Genomic DNA, 21494 nt, shown 5'->3' on the forward strand with positions numbered 1-21494 from the left:
TTTGTGGGTAGGTATCTAAATTATCTTTATATCCCAACAGTCTGGCCCAATGCCTGATAAATACTCAATAAACATTCGCTGAATGATCAATTTCCAAAACAGAAAATATGTCTACATTCCACTAACTCTTCATTGCAAATTTCCACACCACTGTTCTGTCTTCTTCTGATGCCCATGATTTCTGTTTCTATCACATTGCTCCAAATCTCAATCATCATTTTCAGCCTTCCAGGTCACACTCTCTCTGTGCTAGAGCTCCACAAAACTACCCTCACATTTGATGATTTACTAGGAGGCTCACATGACTCAGTATATAGTTGTACTCACTGCAGACAGATACAAAAGCAAAATCAGCAAAAGGAGAAGGAACAAAGGGCAAAGTCCAAAGAAACCAAGAGCAAGCTTGCAAGAGTATCTTCTCAGTGAAGGCACAAGGATGTGCTTAATTCCTCCAGCAACTAGTTTTAACATGTATACAATACTGTCTACCAGGAATGTTCATTAGAGATTCAGTGCCCAAGGCTTTTATCAGGAACTGGTATACATGCACCCTCTACTAACAGAGACCAAAATTCCAGATTCTCAGAAGGAAAGTATAAATAACATTGTTTGTTCAAACAATTTAGGCTCAGTGAGCCATTCCTATCAGTTTGGGGAATACTGGGAACCCTCCTCAAGTCCAAGCTCCCAGACACCTGCCAAGAGCCAATAATACAAACAAGTGTTTCTAAGGACAGAAGTCTGGAGCCTGCTATGTTAACTCCTTTCTGTACACCTTCCTACTCTCAGGACAGTTTAGACTCTCGTCTTCATCCCAATTAGACGTACTTATGTCCTCAGTATCTTTACTATTTTTCTCAACGAAGGCAAGCTTAGCTTCCCAAAAGCTAACCATTTGCTCCTGGTTTTATCTCCTCCAGTCTCCTCTGCAATCAGTGTATTGTTCCCTCTCTTTTGGCTGCTTACACATAGCCTACAAACCTGCTTACGTCTACCCAGGTGGAGAATCTGAAATCCTATTCTCTTCTCCCTCAGTGTATGATGGCATCCACCTCTTTTCCTTCCTCATATAGTGTCCTGAAAGAGTCCTCACATTAACTGTCTTTATCTCATCTTCCATTCATTATTCAAACTACTACAACCCAGACTTTAATCTACATTTCTTTACTGATGAGACCAGTCTACAGAGTAGTTGAAAACAATTTTTTCAGCAAGTCCTCCTTAATAGAGCATGCTTTCTCCTAGCAAAGAGCTTGAGAATTAGAGTGGGGGAATATCTTAGTTGGCTACAGCAAATACCTCCTTTGCAATGTCTTTGATTTCTGGCAGGTTTTTTCTATACTGTTATGTATTACCTATATTATTAGTTTGCAAACTTCATTTTTAAAAAGATTTATTTATTTTATTGAGAAAGAAAGAGCTTTTTGTTTGTTTATTTCATTCTAGGGCAATGAAAGCATTACTGTTTTAAGATCATCTTACTTTACTAAATCGATTAGAAAAGGCACATGTCATGTTTAGTAATGTAATTGCAAAATACCATCTTAAATGGTTTTGATGTTACATAGGTTACTTAGTTTTTATACTATCTTAGTTCAGTTTGGGGGAGGTTTTTGTTTTTTTTTTTTTTAATTTTGGCAGGAAGTGGGGTCTGTTAGCAATGAAAATGAGATATATGTCTCAGCTTAACTTGACTGCATTATAAATTACTGCTTTTATTATAAATTACTTACCTTTATCTATTATGCTCTCCAAGTCTAAAGTTTTTGAGTATGGCAAAAAATAACTTCCTTTATTCTAAAAGTACAATTAGACCTGGACAATATCGAAAAAGCCAAATTTTATCATGTAAAATTACAATTTGATATTCTTGAAAGAAGAGTAATGGATAGGAAGCTAAACTCCCCTTAAACCTAATAATCTGTATTAATCTAAAAAGCTGCAAGTAGCATTTAATAATTTCAAAAGATACAATTCAAGGTGGATGGCATCTTAATTCAGTTATCTACAAAGACTAATATGTAAATGAAACTAAAAAAATATGGGACACCTGGATGACTCAGCAGTTGAGCATCTGCCCTGGGCTCAGGGCATGGACCCAGGGTCCCAGGATCAAGTTCCACAGGGGGCTCCTAGTGGGGAGCATGCCTATGTTGCTGCCTCTTTTGTGTGTGTCTTCATGTCTTTCATGAATAAATGTTCTTTTTTTAAATCTTAAAAAAAAAAAAACTAAAAAATATTTATCAAGCACCGTCAATGGAACTTTAAATTATTACAACCATTCCAGAAATAATTTGGCATTACAAATATTTAGACCTTTGTCATAGTACTTTCTCTTTCAGGAATCTAGCCTAAAAAATAATCCCGCTCTCGAATAAGTCTTTAAAAAAAATAAAGTTTGCAAACTAATAACATAGGAAATATGTGTTATACCATGAAGTTAAAAAGAAAACACAAAACTGTACATACACTGTGCTCTCAACTATAAAGAAAAAAAACTGGGATCCCTGGGTGGCGCAGCAGTTTGGCGCCTGCCTTTGGCCCAGGGCGCGATCCTGGAGACCCGGGATCGAATCCCACGTCGGGCTCCCGGTGCATGGAGCCTGCTTCTCCCTCTGCCTGTGTCTCTGCCTCTCTCTCTCTCTGTGTGACTATCATAAATAAATAAAAATAAATAAAAAATTTAAAAAAAAAGAAAAAAACTTACAAAATAATAGAAACGTTCAGAGTAAAATTTGATAGTATATAAAAGTAAAAAAAAAAAAATTTGTAACTTTTGACCCAGGTAGTACTGGGTCAATTCTTCTAGAAATGTATAGAAATCTATGGAGCCTGTATTTCATACTTTAAGAACCCTCATATAACTGGCAAATGTTCCCAATATGTTAAATGAAAAATGTAGAATACAAAATCCTTTTAAGTATGGTTTCAATTTTTTAGTAAAAATATTTACACATATGCAGAGAAAAATTCACAAAGTTAATCCATCAAAATATTAATCATGGTTAATCATAGGCAAGAAGCTTATGAGTGATACTTCATTTTCTAGATTTCCAAGTTTTCCAAAATGTCTATAACATATATTGCTATTTTAAACTAAACAGGGACTCCTGGGTGGCTCAGTCGGTTAAGTGTCTGACTCTTGATTTCAGCTCAGGTCATGATCCCCAGGTTGTGGGACTGAGCCCTCTGTGGGGCTCCACACTCAGCAAGGAATCTGCTTAAGTCCCTCTCCCTCTGCTCCTCCCCTAACTCCCCACCCTCAACCCCTGCTCACTCTCACTTGTGCACTCTTTCTCTAATAAATAAATATTAAAAAGAAAAGACTCCTAGAAAGAAAAATTTAGTAAGGATGAAAAATAAAGACACCAAAATATTAAATGACCTTGGTCTCTTGGTAATTATAGGCAGCTTATTTTCTGCTTCACTGAGACATCCCTATTTCCCAATTTCTAAATAATCTTTGTTTTTCCTTATAATTAGAAAAAGGATTTAAGAAAAAGAAAAAAGATTAAACCTGAAGGAGAAAATAGATTAAAGAGTATTTGTTTTTAAAGATTTTATTTTTAAGTAATCTCTATACCCAACACGGGACTTGAACTCAAACCCCAAGATTAAGAGTCACATGCTCCACCAACTGAGCCAGCCAGGCACCCAAAGGGGTTTGTTTTTAAGTTAAAGTAAAGAAATATATGTGCAATTGACATGCCTAGATTTCAAAATAATTCTACTTTTAAGGTATATTGTAGAGTACATTCTTAAAGGATTTTTAGAGATGTAACAAGTATACTGTAAAGAATTTAGAAATTAAAGAGAAAAAAATAATTTCTAGTTCACAACAGTACAAATCTCAGAATTGGAAAGCTGGAAAAGAACACAGTTTTCATTCAGTCCAAACATTTCATTTCACAGATGGAAAAATATCTAAGAGGTAAATAACATAATATGTAAGATCTAGTCTAGAGCCTTACTTTCTTGAACCCAAGCCAGGGGCAATTTCTACTACAGGTCAATGCCTCTAGTAATTCTCTGAAAGTGTAAAAAAAATGTTTATCTCCTTGACCTAGAAAACTTGTAGACTGAGAAAATATTTGAGAAATGGAGGGAGAAAGAGTTATTTTCCATCAAACAGAAATTATACAATTAAAACTAGTACAAAATAGGGATCCCTGGGTGGCGCAGCGGTTTGGCGCCTGCCTTTGGCCCAGGGCGCGATCCTGGAGACCCGGGATCGAATCCCACGTCGGGCTCCCGGTGCATGGAGCCTGCTTCTCCCTCTGCCTGTGTCTCTGCCTCTCTCTCTCTCTCTCTGTGACTATCATAAATAAATAAAATTTAAAAAAAATAAAAAAAGTTACATTTAAAAAAAAAAAAACTAGTACAAAATAAATGTTAACGTTCTCATATGGACCTAGAAAAATAAAATCTGTTTTTCAGCTTTTCACATTTGTACCTAAACTCCCAAAATATACAGGATTTATAAATGTTTGTGTTGATGAATAATATAGAAAATGCATACGCTTGTTGCTTTGGTTCCATAAAATAAAAGAAGCAATTAAGCAAACAGACTCTGGAGCCAGCCAGACCTCCTGGAATGAAATCTTAACACTACCATTTACTAGATGTGTCACTCTGAGTAAGTTACGTTATGTTTTCTGAGCTTGAGTTTCCTTATTCATACACCAGGGACAATAATAGTGCCTAACTCATTAAATAATGTAACAAAGCACCAACAGTGAATGGCATAAACACTGTATGTTGTAACTGCTTTTATTATTATTTTTTTTTTTTTTTTTTTTTTAAAGATTTATTTATTTATTTATGATAGACACAGAGAGAGAGAGAGGCAGAGACACAGGCAGAGGGAGAAGCAGGCTCCATGCCGGGAGCCCGATGTGGGACTCGATCCCGGGACTCCAGGCTGGCACCCTGGGCCAAAGGCAGGCGCCAAACCGCTGAGCCACCCAGGGATCCCCCTGCTTTTATTATTATAAAACAACATAAATGTCTAGTGTGTTTTTATTATGGTTATCATTCTTCTAATAAACTGGGCAATATCATTTAATAGCCACTTTGGACAACTTGATAAACTAGAGAACACCCAAATATCAATGACTTCACAAACATCCTCTTCAAACAGCTTAGCAAATAGAATACCAATGATCGAATTGCCTAACGTTAACTGTGAAAGATTTTCCAACTTTTTGCCAACCTTTTCAAGGTCAGGAGGTGGTATACAGGAAACGGGGTATCCAGGAAGGTGCTAGGTTTAGGAAAGCTGGGCAACACTGATGAGTTAAAAACTCTACAAGCTAATATGGGCAAGCATCAGGCCAGGAATCCAGGTTAAGACAAAGGTTGAAAAGCACAGAGAAGTTACTGTGGTAAAGATGGTAGAGCAATACAAAGGAGAGACCTAATGCCCAAATTCTAATCCTGGTTCAGAAAGCCATGAGGTCTACTGTCTTGGGAAAGCAAATCTCCCATCTGGTTTTATTTGCTTCGAGTAAGACAAACTGGCCTCTCGGCGTCAACAATGGCCCAAAGATCAAATGGTGTCCCAAAGTTTTTCAGAAAAAAAAAAAATTAGCAAGGCTTCCTGAATTCACATTTTACCGGTGGGACAGTTGCTATTAAAACAAGAAGAAAGTTTAAAACTTTATTTTTGTCATAAAGTTTAGTTTTTCTCTTTGCAAGAGAAGGCTGTCAAAACTTTGTACTTTTTATCAAGTATGTCTCATCTCAACTCCTTGAGAAAGCTGTTACGAAAAAAAGAGTAAGGGAGAAATAAATGAGTTTTAATTTTAAATGGGAGGGGGTGGGGTCATTAAGAAGACAATTGTGAAAAGAAAATAACTGTGAAAGATCTGAAGGTGAATGAGCCAGCCATTTGGATATCTGGAGGGAATATTCCAGAAAGTGGAACAAGCCAGTGCAAAAGTCCTAAGCCAGGAGCGTGCCTGGAATCACTCAGAGAATAGAAAGGAAGCCAGTGTGACTAGAGTGGGGTAAACAAATCAAAGAATATAGAGGGGTGTCTGGGTGGCTCAGGCGACTGAGCATCTGACTTGATTCCTGCTCAGGTCATGATCTCAGGGTCCTGGGATCCAGCCCCGCCTTGGGGCTCCATGCTCAGTGTGGAGCCTGAGTTTCTTTCTTTCCTTCTCCCTCTGTCTCTCCCAACCCCCTCCTTCCCACTCCCACCCCCACTTGTGCTCTCTCACGCACTTGTACTCTCTCTAAACTAAATAAATAAATTTGCTTTGTTCTTTTTTTTTTTTTAAGAAAGAATAGCAGAAAGTCAGAAAAGTAACAATGGGTCAGATCACATAGGTCTTGTAGGCCACCAAAAGGAACTTAAACTCTGAAGATGGGGAGCTTTGGGGAGGTTTGATACAAAAGAGACAGGATCTGATTTTAAAAGAATCTCTAAAAATAATAAAATTAAAATAAAATAAAATAAAATAAAATAAAATAAAATAAAATAAAATAAAATAATAAAATAAAATAAAATAAAATAAAATAATAAAATAATCTCTATGGGAGAAGTACTAAGAAGACTGTAAAGGCTGAGAAGCAAAGGAGGAAGGGAGAAAAAAAATTCAGCGTAAGCAGAAGTGAGATGGTGACAGCTCACACTGGTTAGTGGAGATAACAAAAAGTGGTCAAATTTTGAATACATTTTGAAGACAGAGCCAATGGATGATTTCCTGACAGCCTGGATGAAGTGAAAGAGAAAGAGAGACCTTACAGATGTGTCAGAGATGTTTTTAGCCTAAGCAAATAGGTTGCCAGATCTGCCACCAATTGAGAATAAAAAGGCTGCAGTTGAAATTGATTTGGGGAAAAGATTATGAAAATCAGTCTTGGATATTTTGGATCCTGAGACATTCAACCTGTACAAATCTCGGCTCATAGAATTTTATCTTCCTACAGATATGACAAGACCTATGAATACATGAACCAAAAATTTCAGATTCAAACTGAAAGCATCAACTATGCAGATGGCAAGTGAAGACAGCACTTATTTCATAATGTTGAACTCTGAGCTCAATGGAATCAGCTTTTTAGCTATTTTGGGAGATAAATTCATCATAACTACGGAAGAAATTAAGAGATGTTAATTCATAAAAACCATGCTTTAAATTCATCTGGTTGCCTCAATACACATCTGAATATCTGAATATCAATGAAACTCAAAGAAGAAGGGCTAGAACTGAAAGTATACTGTGCTTTCCCAGAAGACACAGAACCCCTGGAGTTAGGACATAAATATGAATCTCAGAACACGTCTAAAAATTCTGTGTGACCAAATTCTGAATATTTGGTTGGGTTCATCCAGCTCTGTGAAAATACAATCTTATTAATAAACTAGTAAAATCAAAGACTTATTTTTTAAATAATTTATTAATTTGTTTTATCATAAACCTCATCACTATATAGTTCTATAATATTCTAGCATTAGAATTTTACTAATTTTCAACTATTAAGATTGTATTTTCAAGTATTTATAGACGATTACATATGTTATTAAACAATGGAAATTATTTAAATATATACTGATTAAACTTCTTGGTAGTAACCTCTAACAATATATGAGTTCAACTAATCTAACTCAACTATCTAATTTATACATACATTAGAATATTCTTCACATATAAATCTTACAAGCAACACAATAGTGATAAATTATGTTCATTTAAGAATATATAGGTTGAACTGGATTATAATATAAACTACCAAAAATATAAATTTCAAGGACATTTAGAATAGTTTAGAAATGGCAGAAAAAGAAGGCTGGGTACACAGGAATTCCTTTACTAAACTTCAAGGACTCCATTATAACTACAACACAAAATCAAAGAGAATAAAAAAAAAAAAAAAAAAAAGAGCTCTTGCAGGAAGTACACACACATATACACACTCACGATTAAAAAAAACAACAACACAAAGTTTGGTTACCCCAAAGTCAAACCAACTCTAACCAACATAAGCTTAGGTTTTCTTAGATGGTAAGATCCTACATAGACCTACATAGATGGAGAAGAGCTTAAGGAGAAAAAAAATCAGTTGTCTAGGTCTTTGTGAGAAAATTCAGCCCTTGTATATTCAATTTAGTTTTAAGTGTAAAGACTTAAAAAGCACAGTCTTTTCCTCAAATCTAATAAACAGATCATTGTCAAACACCACACCTCTCGTAGCCAAAGGGTAAGACTTTACAAAGCTCACTTCAAAATCTATGATCTTGTGGGAAAGCCCCTCTCTACTTCCGGGACACGCTGTTCCCTTGCACTAGCTGCCCTATGGTAGCAGAACAGGAAATGCAGGTATGTCATCGAGAGGGCCTCTAGTCAACAGTAAAGGCAACCACAGTTCTTTGACCTCACTCCTTATAAAACCAAAGCAAAAAACACAGCAAAACACGAGATGGGAATGAGGATGAGATGGGAATGGGGAAAGAGATGGCACCAGGAGTTCCTGCTGTTTTTTCAGACCTGAGAGTTGTGAACTTTGATGACTTCTAGACAGAACTTTATCTAAAGACCATCACCACAACCATCATGTCTCATCCAGGCCATTCAGCAGCCTCCTAACTACTCTCTCCTGTTTCACTCTAATCCCTCTACAATCCTTTCCTGCTCCTATTCAGTTCACCAACTTCATGTCAAGGCACCATCCCCCTTACTCACTACATTCTGGCCACTGCACCCAAGTGGCCTTTCAGTTCCTCAGGCCAGCCAGACTTATTTTGCTCTTCTCCATACCTGGAATGCTCTTCACAGAACCTTTCATAGTTCCTAAAATGCTACTATTCAGAAGAGCTTCTCCCTAATCCCATTATTATCAGTCACAGCACTTTATTTAAAGGGCTCCTTCGCAGCAATTTGCTCAGACATAATTTGTCTCTTAACTATAAGCTCTGTGAGGACAGAGCAACTATGTTTGTTTTATTCACAACTATGTACCTACTGTCTCACATAATACCTAACATAAAATTTAATAAATGCTTGTCGGGATCCCTGGGTGGCTCAGCGGTTTAGCTCCTGCCTTTGGCCCAGGGCGTGATCCTGGAGTTCCAGGATCGATTCCCACATTGGGCTCCCTGCGTGGAGCCTGCTTCTCCCTCTGCCTGTGTCTCTGCCTCTCTCTCTCTCTCTGTCTCTCATGAATAAATAAATAAAATCTTTAAAAAGATAAATAAATAAATAATAAATGCTTGTCAAACTACTTATCAAAAAACCTCAATAAAAAATTATTTGAGGAAACAAATATCTTAAAACTCAAGTATTAAAATTCAAGCATCTAAATCCAGTACTCTTAGCCAACTTTTCTTTTTTTTTTTTTTTAAAGATTGTATTTATTCATGAGAGACATGGGGGGGGGGGCAGAGGGAGAAGCAGGCTCCCTGCAGGGAGCCCACCGTGGGACTGGATCCAGGGCCCCTAGGATCAGGCCCTGGGGCGAAGGCAGCGCTAAACCGCTGAGCCACCCAGGCTGCCCGCAATTTTTCTTATTTCGTAGTTCTAATTATGTTGGTTGTCTCATTCCCAACCTACAATTCATCTATTAGATAGAAAGAAGGTAAACAGAAAGGAAAGCCCACACATGTGAAATGTAAATGGAAGTGCCCTTTAGAGAAGATCTTCAAACCCCAAAATACCTGAATGACCCCTAAGAATATCACTGTATACCAACCTGATAATACCTGCTGTTGATTAAATGTTTCAACTCAATTGGATAATTCTGACTTATGCTCAAGATCTTGTTTAAAAGCAGGAAAGCATATATTACCTTTTCGATGGATTTCCAAGAAAATGATAAAGATGAGCCACAAAATGTGCATGAAGGGATAAATACCAAAATATGTAATAAGTAACAATTTGCTAAATGTTTATTGTGAGTCCACCACATTAGGTAAATTATATTGGACTCCCATACCTAATCTTTGAGGTAGACATTATCCCTTTTGCAAATGAAAAAACTAAAGCACAGAAAGGTTAATGGTTACATTTAGGTTACAGTTGGGAACTATCTGAGAATTAAAACTAACCTGCTGAACATCAAAGACCATACTCGTTGTGCCACATACCATCAATTGCTTCTAAATGTGTCTAATATGATAAGAGAATCGCCTAAGCTCTTATTAAAAATAAAAATTCCTAGACTCTTCTTGAGATTTTGATTGGGGATGTTAGAGCAGAGAACCTAAAATGTGTATCTTTTAAAACGCTCTTAGTGATTTTGATAATCAGGCAAGTTTAAGAAATCTTGCATTGGGATTAAGCTACACTACATGAACACTGAAAGTTTGGTTTAAGATCTGATTTTATAAATGGATTCTGAAACAAATTATGAAAAGTCACAAAAAAATCTTTCACAGAAGATACTAAAGACACTAAACATAGCTGTTGCTACGTGTTATATTGAAAACCTAATTTTATTGAGAATAAAATCATAAGTAGTTTTATAGATTAGAAAGCTGAACTAGACACAGACACTATGGAGATTTAAAAGATCCGGGATGCCTGGGTGGCTCAGCAGTTAAGCGTCTACTTTTGGCTCAGGGCATGATCCCAGGGTCCTAGGATCAAGTCCCACATGGGGCTTCCTGCATGGAGCCTGCTTCTCCCTCTACCTGTGTTTCTGCCTCTCTCTCTGTCTATAAATCAATAAAATCTTTAAAAAAAATTAAAAATCTCCTTCCAAGTTTACAGTTGGTCTAATAACCTGAGCCTTTAACCTATTAGAATATAAACTCAAGTTGGGAGTTCAAGAGCAGCTCTCAAAGTAAAAAATACTGTTCTTTACAGAAATATTATTATTCAGAGTAATATTATTTAGAATAATACTATTTGAGTAATTACCATCATAAATAATTTCATATAACTTATTTTTCACCATTTAGTATTCCACTTAGCTAGTCACATAAAATTTTAAGCAGTAGTCAATTTTATATCTGTTAAGAGGCATAAATCCAACATTGAACTGTTTGGACTGAAACACCATCTAAATTTCAAATTCAAATACAGTAAAATTTTGAAACTTCAGTTTGCTACCATATTCCTCATTTCTTCAAGAAAGTTTATCCACTGAGAAGTTTTAGTAGTTGATCCCATTAAAGTATTCAGCATTTTTTTCTTTATATTATCAAAGATATGTTCAATGCTATATTCTAAATCAAACTAATTTCCTTTCAAATGATAAGGAGTAAGAAAAATTTCTCTGGGGGAAAAAATGTCTCAATGTTACAATTTTCCTATAATTATCATCAAATTTTGTTAAAACAAAAAGAGAGAAGCCATTTATCTTTTGAATATGATTTTATAAGAGTTCTACTGTAAAATATTGTTTGCCTTCAGTAGGAGGTTCAGGAAGGGAGGAAAACAATTACTCCTTTAGTAATTCTGACAAGATCCAAAAATGTATGCAATTATCTCATTTACTTAGAGAGCATTTAGGACTTATAACATTCTACACACTATATTAAATAGTGGAGAAATAAAGACCAATAAACACAATTCCTGTTCTCAAAGAACTTCACAGCTTTATGGAAAAACATCAAAATAAGGTCTTCAAAAACTCAAAACAAAATGTTTAATCTTTAAAAATGGAAAGGAGGTGAAAATTATAAAGTTAAAAAAAAAACCTGTTTAATCAAAGTAATTCTGTTATTTGGACAAATCATGATCAGATCTCCGGGTAGCAGTGTTGAAATACTGATACATTTCAAGATAGACCATCTTTTATTAACGCTACCATTTGAAAGGTCAAGATGTTCTTGTGATATCTCCTATGCAAAGATCTTATTGTACCCCAAAGAAGTTTCCAACTTTCTTCATTTCAAGTCACACTTCTAAATCTTTTGATTTTCCACAGCATACCTGAGATGAAGACAAGCAAAGAGAGTGAGTTCCACAGCCATTGGTAAAAACTGGTGCTGAAGGATGAGGAATTATTTGTGGAGATGGTAGGAAGATTATACCTCAGAAGAGAGTACACGAAGATACAATAATTTAGTGAAATTAAAAGAGAATAACATTATTAGAAACAAACTTTAGCAAAATAACTTGGCTCTATGACAGGGCTTAAGTTAGAAGTCAAAGATTATGCCTAGGAAAGCCCCAAGTGATTGTGATACAGGAGGGCATGAAGTGAGACAGAAGCAAATAATGTCAGTTATAGTGATAGATCAGCTAGGAAAATACTGGCCTAAAAACTATATTTAAATTCTAACTTTTAGATTAACATCCTTTAGCACTATCATTATGAAAAGTTAAAGTCTTCACCAACGATCACTGTATTTTGCACAAATTTACTGAGAGGTAAAAAACTTCGTAATTTTAAAATACTAACCAATCTGGCCTACACCACCTAGTAATCACTTTTCCCCTCATCTTCATTACATAATAGAATGAGAAGACTCTCTCCCTCCCCCTTTCCTCTCTCTCTTTCTCTCTCTCTCTCTCTCTCACACACACACACAGAAAATCTACTTTTAATTGAAATGTGAACTCAAGTCTTTTAAATTACATGTACATCAATATTAAGCAATAATAGGAACTTATTCCCCTCTTCCTTCAAATATCACTTTTCCTCAAAATATGCTTCTGTATAAGAGATCTCTCTGTTGGAACTGCCATATTGTTCCATACTGCTACTTGCAAATCTAACAATGAAGAAAATTATTAAACTCATCCAGAAGAATGTCAAAAAAGAAAACCGATCATGATGGAAGTACAAAGTATAAGTCTGATTTGCAGTCAATATAAAAATATTTGCAGGGTGCCTGGGTGACTCAGTCGGTTAAGCATCCGACTCTTGATCTCAGCTCAGGTGTTCATCCCAGGGTCATAATAAGTTCAAGCCCTGCACTGGGCTCATGTTAGGTGTGGAGCCTACCAAATAAATAAATAAATAAATAAATAATAAATAAATATTGAAAACCACATTAAAGCAGACTTTGTTTAGACAAATTATTATATTACATCCTTATATCCCTAAAATTTGATTATGCCCCCAAACTAACAAAAACTTGCCTGTGTAGTAGAAAATGGAAGGTAACTTACTTTGTCACATCACTATAATGACTTGCCAAATCATGTCATATGAGAATACAGTGATTCCCAAAATAAGAGTAATACTATAACATGATACATTGAAGTACAGAGGGAAAAAAAGCAAAAATATCCAACTATAAACGTCTACTCAAAAGTGAAGTCTATGAAAAATACACATGGATGAATCTATATCTTTTCAGACTGATCAGAATTACAGATAATTCAGTTTGTACTATGATTTATTTCCAAATCAGTAAAGGAAGACTTCTCTAAAGAGCTCCTTGGTTTAAAAAAAAGAGGTGGGCTGGGAGCAGCAGCAGTTTTACCATAACTGCCTTACTAGTTTTTCCCATCTGTATTTAGAGGCAAGAAAAACTGAGTCTGCTCAACAGTTATAGTAACCCATAAGCACCAATTTCAAAACCTTTATAGGCACTAACTGGGCTACTAACTGGCACAGCATTCCTTTGTATTATGCATGACAAAGTCACACACACCAAAAAGTTTTGTATTACTATTACTCTATGTCACCACAAAACAGGTTAAGGTTTTCAATAAAGATTCTTACTAATTGTCACCAAAATATTTTACATGGCAATTTAACCTCATGTAAATTGTGTAGAAATGGAAAAATAGGACAAAAGTCAATCATCATTAGGTCTGAAAATGGCAGTTCTGATTTCTTAGTACTCTGCCGCTATGTTTCTCAAAGCAGAACACTGACTGTGGAGGATAACTAATGAAAGTTATTATTTATTGAGCACAGTATCACATAATGTGATGAATCCTTGGCATATATGGTCTCATATAATACTTAATAATCTTAAAGGTTATATAATCTACCCAAGTGACTGGGGGTAGATTTGAACCTAGAGCCCAGATTCAAGGTAATGGGGAAGAGAGGTAAAGTGATTGTACAGATCACAGAAATAACTCCCAATATAAAAAGGCATATTGCTTACTAATGGCAGAGAGTTCCTCCTCATACTCTGGAATAGTGGTTTTCAACCCTGGCTACACATTAGAATCACCTGTGGAACTGCTTTTTTTTTTTTTTTTTTAAGATTTTATTTATTTATTCATGAGACAGAGAGAGGCAGAGACACAGGCAGAGGGAGAAGCAGGCTCCATGCAGGGAGCCTGACGCAGGACTCGATCCCAGGTCTCCTCCAGGATCACATCCTGGGCTGAAGGCGGCACCAAACCACTGAGCCACCTGAGCTGCCCCTCACCAGTGGGACTTGCTTTTAAAAAAAAAAAAAAAAAAAAAATCCATTCTTGCCTGGGACTCTCACTCAGATACCCGGCATTCAGTTGGCCTGCCCTGGGGTTAAGGCACCGTTTTTTGTTCGTTTGTTTATTTTTTTTTTTCATCTCTCCAGGTAATCCTAAAGGGGCAGTAAGACTGAAAACCACTAATAATTCTTTCCTATCCTGCTAATCTCTCTAGTAGGCAAACAACTACAACCAAATGTACTCATCACCTACTTGGTTCTGAGTGCTTCATCTATTACATATCCTATTTACTCAACAAAGTGCTTAGTTTTTCTTTTCCTTTAAGCAAAGGAAACATTACAACTATAGCTGCACCTTTTTAAATAACAGAATTTCACAGGCTTTTCCTTTGACAAGCAGAATACAGGGGGCAAGGCAGGGAGACAGCACCAGAGTCTGAAAATTCCCTTCTTTAGGCACCCATATGCTCTTTAGGTTCAAAACAAGGTAAAAAGGGGGCAGCCCGGGTGGCTCAGCAGATTAGCACAGCCTTCAGCCCAGGGCGTGATCCTGGAGTCCTGGGATCCAGTCCCACGTCCGGCTCCCTGCACGGAGCCTGCTTCTCCCTCTGCCTCTGTCTCTCTCTGTGTCTCTCATGAATGAATACATAAAATCTTAAAGAAACAAGGTAAAAAGGTCCTAAGACTCACACTAAAAAAATTACATGGCAGGCTATAAAAGTTCTGTGATACATGCTAGAGATTTACTATCCATGCTCTCTCTTAATTCGGCTGGAGATGACACTGAAGACACTAAGTAACTGTTATTCTGGTGATAAATCCTACTGTCTTCCCGTGCAGCGTCTTCACCCTATAAGTCACCTGAATGTAAAGGGGACAGGTGCTAAAGAAATCAAAGCATTACATAAGCATACCCAAACAACAACATGGCTGGTCGCACCACGTAGTGAGAGATCAGGGTTCTGCTGACAACCTCCTATGGCAAGTCTTAACCATTTCCCTCCAAGTGCTGTTCAGGGCACATCCCACTCACCCTACACACCAGTAGGGTCATGAAAACTACTCCAGGCCGGCCCCAGGCTCCCTGTCCCTTTTTTTTTTTTTTTAATTTCACTAAACAGGTAACAGTCTGGAGAAGACCTGACAAGCGTGGAAGCTTGGACCTGGCGTCTTAACAAGAGATCCGAAGCGAACAATAATAAACACTCCACGTTGTCCAAAGCTCCGCACTTCTCGGAGAAACGTTACCAAACTTCCTGCTTCCGGACAGCTCAGGATTTGGTCCGAGTCTTCGCATTCCTTTTATTAGTCATGACCCTTCGGGGCGAAGCGAAGCTCTCCCTCCTTATTTGTTTGAAAGATCTCGGGACTTTTAAACGCTGCAAATCGGACTTACGCGGGGGAGGGGGGGGACACGACCCTTATCCAAGGAAGAAACCCTATAGATGCCAGAGTTCACCCCCAGAGGAGGCTTGGATTCCCCGAGAGCCCCTTTAATAGGAACCTGAGCTCAGTGGGTCCATCGCGTAGATTTCTTTCCAAAACAACAAAAACAAAACAAAACAAAACAAAAAACCGGGTAGTTACACGTATGCCGTTCTGCGTGGTCTCCGATGCTGGTTCATCTACACATTTTTATCAGAGCCGATTACAGGAGCCTGCGTTACTTCCGCGGAAATGGACCCTGCAAGGCTGGGGGGACCTGCGTGTGCGTGTGCGTGTGCAAGGCACGGGCACGGCGACGGGGAACCGCTCACGACCAGCTGTCACGGGGGGGCGCCTCCCCCCCCTTCCCGTAGGGCCCACCTCTGGCCACGGGGCCGCCCGTCAACAAGGGGCAAGGGGATGAGGAAACGAGCGGGAGGCGCCCCGTCCATACTGCGCTTCCGCCGCAAGCTGAAGGGCAGACCCCGCGGGAGAGACCTTCCCCCCGGGGACCCGCCACAGCGCCGGGGCCTGCAGGGGAGGATGGAGGGGCGGGAGGGGGAGGGGGAGGGGGAGGGGAGGGATGGAGGGCAGCGCCTGTCCCCACGCCGGCGACCCAAACACACGGGGTGAAGGCAAGTTCTCGCTTCCTGGCGGCCCGCTCCTCCCGCAGCCCCGACGCCGGGGGCGGCCCGGCCCCGCCGCTGCCCGACCTCGCCCTCCCCTCCTCCGGGCCTTACACGGTGACGTGACCGGAGCCGCGGACCACCACCGGGTCCGGCGAGTACTTGAGCAGCTGCTCCTCCAGGGCCCGCTCCTCGTCCTCCTCCTCCTCGTAGATCTCGTCGAAATCCGCCATCCTGGGCCTCCCGGGCCCCCCGCCCCGGCCCGAAGGGGCCCGACTCCAGGGCCCGGGCCCGGGCTCCGGCTGGCGAGGCGGCGGGCGCTGCGGGGAGTCGCGGCCGCGGGCTCCGAGGCCGCGGGGACCGCCCTGGGCCGCCGGGCTCCGGCTACAGGGCAGCTGCCGCCCCGGCCGCCGCCGCCGCCGCCATTACCGTCAGCAGCAACAACAACACGATGTCAACATCCGCCCGCGGGCCGACACCTCCGGCAGGACCGCCGCCGCCGCCGCCGCCGCCGCCGCCGCCGCGCCGGCAACCACAGCAACAGCCAGAGCCGCCCGCAGCGGGAGCCGCCGGCTAAGGCATCGCGAGACTTCCCGGGAGTGCGCGCGCACGCGCGGGGGGCGGGGAGGCCGGCGCGGGGGCGCGGGCGCGCGGGGGCGCGGAGGGGCGGGCGCGCGCGGCCCGGCGGCGGGAGCGCGCACGCGAGGCCCCGCGCGCTCCCGAGGCGCCGCGCTTCCCCCGTCCGCGCCGCCGCCGCCGCCTGCCCGCCGCCCGGACCGCGGGGGAAGGGGGGGACGGGGGGGAAGGGGGGGCTCCGAGGCCCGGACGCGGGGACCCCCGACCCCGAGAGCCGAGCTCCGAGTGTCCAGGGGAGCCCTCGCTCACCCAGGTAACCTCCAGTCCAAACCACTGGGAATTAGACCCCTGGCCGCGATAGAGAACGGAGAGCGTGGGTCTCTGCCTCTGCAGCGAACGGTGGCCCTCGCTCTCTGTCGGCGGCTGCCGTCTTGGTGGGAACCGGAGGCTAGACTTTCCCAGCCGACACGCTGCAAGCATCTTTTGTCCACGGACACGCTGCAAATACCTTTCTGTCCACGGACATGCTGCAAGCATCTTTTGTCCACGGACACGCTGCAAGCATCTTTGTGTCCCTTGCAAATACCTTTTGTCCACGTTAATCCGGGAATTTTCAAAGCATGTCCAAATGCAAACATTGCATCCTCCCATCCCCTTGGATATCGTCCAATATGTGAAGCCAATGATGCCTTTTTTTTTTTTTTTAAGAGAAAACTCATTGTAGTCATGCCGTGAAGCAAAATGGACAGACACATGGTCTAGATTCTAGATTAAAAGATGAGGTTTCCTGCCCCAACTCCCTCATCAACCATGGCCTGTTTTCTTAGGTTAGGACTTTAGAGAATCCGTTCCCCTTCCTTCAGCTCCTCCAGCAAAGGGAAGAGTGGAGAAGGGAGCAAAGGGGAGGGGACAGGAGGGGAAGAAGGGATTCTGCTTACCTGCCTAGACCATTAATAAAGGCCTAATGGTCACCTGGGTACTTAGTTTCATAGTCAAGAAACTGTCCAGACATACAAAAAGTTCAGGGGCAGGAGTGACCTCCTGAAAGAGTCCTAGATAATGACTATATACCATGGATACAGGACAGGATAGTCACACTGGATCCAGGGCTGGCCAGCCGGTTCTCCAAGTAGTGTTCACATTCTGACATCTCCCTTTAGATGGGTCATTGTTGACCTTGAGAAAAATGCAAAAGACTGACAATAAAGATAGCAAGAAATACCAAACATTTTCTTGCTGGAAATGGTTGAAGGAAATGAGTGTAGTTAACCAAGAAAAGCTAATGGGAAAACACAGTAGTTGTATCAGACTTGCTGTATAACTCCCCAGAGAACATTTATTCATTTATTCATTCAACAAATGTTTACTGGGCTCTAACTATGTGTCAGGCACTGTGTGTGTGTGTGTGTGTGTGTGTGTGTGTGTGTGTGTGTATGAGCCACAGTCCCTCTATCTAGTAGCTTATTTATCACCAAGGTACGCAATTATAATTTGGTCAAGTGCTCCCAGAGGCGTTTACAGAGGGTGCTCATGAAGCATCCAGAAGGCAGCTTCGCTTGGTGGTTAGCAATGGGTTCTGAAGCCTGGATGCCTGCCTTTGAATCTCAGTTCTGCCACTTACTTTGTGACCCTGAAGCGGTCACTTAACCTCTCTCTTCCTCGTGTGTAAAATGAGGATTAAAGTACCAACCCCCACTGGTCTGCTCTGCAGATAAATGTGTATGAAACGCTTAGAAGAGGGTCTGGTGGGTCACCTGGGTGGCTCAGTGGTTGAGCGTCTGCCTTTGACTCAGGTCGTGATCCCAGGGTCCTGGGATCGAGTCTTGCATCAGGTTCCCCGCGAGGAGCCTGCTTCTCCCTCTGCCTGTGTCTCTGCCCCTCTCTGTGTCTTTCATGAATGAATGAATAAATGAATGAATAAATAAATAGATAAATAAATAAATCTAAAAGAAGAAGAAGAGGGCCTGGTGCATAGAAAATGCAGGGCAGCAATAAGGGCTGTCTAAGGCTCCATCCCACTAATCAGCTCTATGAGGATGAGCACAGTTGTTTGCACTACATAGGTCTTTACAGTTTATAAAGCTCATACATAGCATATCATTTCCTATTCCCCAAGAACCCAACGAGGTAACCCAGAAGGATGTAATTTCTTCCTTCATTTCAGAGATGCTTTGTGACTTTCTCATGGCCAAATGGCCCTTTACTAGTCAGACTCAGGACTTCAACTTCAGGACACTGGGTAGGCCAAGCTCCTGAATTTCCTTCTTGGCAGGAACCAAGAGGCCAGCGGCTGCACTCTGTTGTTGAAGGAGTAACTGCAAATGGGAGGGTGAGAAAAGGGAACGAGAGGAAGGAAGGCCAGTACGTTCCAGGCCCGGCCCACAGCCAGCATGCTGTGACTGAGAATTCACCTTTCTGTGGAAACGGTGGCCAAGATAAGGGGCTGGTGCCCCCAAAGTATCTAAATCATCACCCAGCTGACAGCTTCCCAAGGGCAGAGGAAGTCACCCACAGCTCCTTCCCTCTCAGCAGTTTCCCAAGTTCTGGCTTCAGAAAAGGAGCCCAATCAATGTTCTCTGAGTTGAGGCATATTGTTACTAGTCCTAGCTCCAGAACATCATGAGTTAATCAGGCTTCTGAGGACTGTGAGAATGTCACCCTTTATCTTAACACTGGTTCTGTGTGGGAGAAAATGTTCTTATTCTGAGATCTATTCAACAGGGAGGTCTTTGTATCGCCCGCTGCCTCTGTATAAGGTGGGGGCTGTCTTAATTTTGTTCTTCCTATTTTGCTCTTCTTTTTCCTGCTCTGAAAACCCTGTCAGAGCCAGCAAAAGGGTGTGGGACCTGGGAACGAGGTGGAGAGGATGAGAGAAGATGAGTCAAATATTTCCCTGATGATGGTTGACATCATAATCCCAAACTCCACCCCCAACCCTCCAGGGCCCAGCTTCCTGTCAAACTCCTGCCCCAGTCTCTTCCTGGGGATAAACCCCCCTTTCTCTCAGTGTCCAAGGTGTTATCCTGCTCTCTACTGTTTAGACGTCTCTCCATATGTGCTCCTCTTTACATTCCTGCTTCACGCACTTTCACATTTACCTTCAGACTAAATGGCTCAAAACCAAACAGGATAATGCCTCAGGAGCCTCCGGAGGCCACAGATCTTCAGTTGCTTTCAAGGCAGATATTCCTAGATTTGAAAACTTCCAAGTTCTGTCACTACCTAGCCAAGTGGCGTTGGGTAGATTCAACTTTCTAAGCCTCCTTTTCTTCATCCTGAGACGGAATCTATGTTGTGAAGTTATCAAAGATCAAATGAGATAATGCCACGGACTGAATTGTGTCCCCCAAAAAATTTATGTGTGGAAGGACCATGGTGATGGTAGTTTTGAGAGGCAGGGCCTTTGGAGGCAATTAGGTTTGGATGAGGTCATGAGGGTAGATTCTCAGAATGGGATTAGTGTCTTTATATGAGACCAAAGAGCTTGATCTCCCCACTACTCTCCCCTTGGTGTGAGGATACAGAAAAAACACTGCCACTTGCATGACAGGAAGCTATCTCTCACCAGGAGCCAAATAAGCCAGCCCTTTGATCTTGGACTTCAACTCTCTAGCACCAATGAGAAATAAACTTCTGTTGTTCAAGCCACCCAGTCTATGATATTTTGTCATGATAGCCCGAGCTGGCTATGATAGCTGTAAACCCTTGCTTCTTCACTCACTCATTCATTAAATATGCATTGAGTTATTCTCATGTGCCTTATTATGTGTCAGGAACTAGGGTTTAGCAATAAGATATTAAACCAGACACAATCTGTGCTTTCATGTAGCGTAAAGTCCATTGTGGAGAGCTGACAAAAATGATTACAAAAATGATCAACTGAGGGATGCCTGGTGGCTGGCTCAGTGGTTGAGCGTCTGCCTTTGGCTCAGGGTATGATCCTGGAGTTCTGGATCAAGTCCACACCGGGCTCCCTTGCAGGGAGCCTGCTTCTCCCTCTGCCTGTGTCTCTGCCTCTCTCTGTGTGTCTCTCATGAATAAATAAAATCAATCTTCAAAAATGATCAGCTATTAGAATTGTAGTGAGTCCTGTGGAGAGGCACAGGGGACCATGAGAATAGTTAATGGTCCTAAGTCACTCTGAGAAATCGGGAACTCTTCTCTAGAGAAATGACATTTAAGCTGATGAGTCAAGCAGAGGTATGAAGATGGGGAAATAGAAAAGAAGAGAAAGCTCCAGGCAGTGAGACCAGCACGTTTGTAGTAACAGTCTGGGCCGCTATAACATAATACTATAGACTTTTAAACAACAGAAATTTATTTCTCCACCCTCATGACCTAATTATCTACCAGAGTCCCCACATCCCAATTCCATCACTTTGGGGATTAATATTTCAACCTATGAATTCTAAGGAAACACATTCAGTCGATACCACGTTTAAAGACACGAAGGCAGGAAAAAAAAAAAAAAAAAACAGGACCTAACAGTTCCTAAATCAGGAACAAACTAAAGCCAGTGGGGTTGGACCATAGTAAGGAAGGCAGAGCCAAACTGAGATGAAATCAAGGAGGTT

The 21494-nt window shown here is 41.2% G+C and overlaps 1 protein-coding gene across 4 annotated transcripts in view; it reads right to left on the reverse strand.

The window, feature by feature from the left end:
* Positions 1 to 16833, reverse strand: part of CHIC2 (cysteine rich hydrophobic domain 2) — a 60549-nt gene extending 43716 nt beyond the window's left edge. For 2 of the 4 annotated variants that reach the window (XM_072775076.1, XM_072775077.1), the window contains exon 1: positions 16459 to 16733. In XM_072775076.1, the coding sequence (XP_072631177.1) occupies positions 16459 to 16577 (119 nt within the window). In that variant the 5' untranslated portion in view covers positions 16578 to 16733. Of the gene's footprint in view, positions 1 to 11882; positions 15766 to 16458 lie in introns of those variants that run through there. The other 2 variants (XM_072775079.1, XM_072775078.1) reach the window with 2 other exon arrangements.
* Between the last annotated feature and the right edge of the window lie 4661 nt (positions 16834 to 21494).

The sequence above is a fragment of the Canis lupus genome, chromosome 14, assembly GCF_048164855.1.
Source record: "Canis lupus baileyi chromosome 14, mCanLup2.hap1, whole genome shotgun sequence".
Classification (NCBI taxonomy): domain Eukaryota; kingdom Metazoa; phylum Chordata; class Mammalia; order Carnivora; family Canidae; genus Canis; species Canis lupus.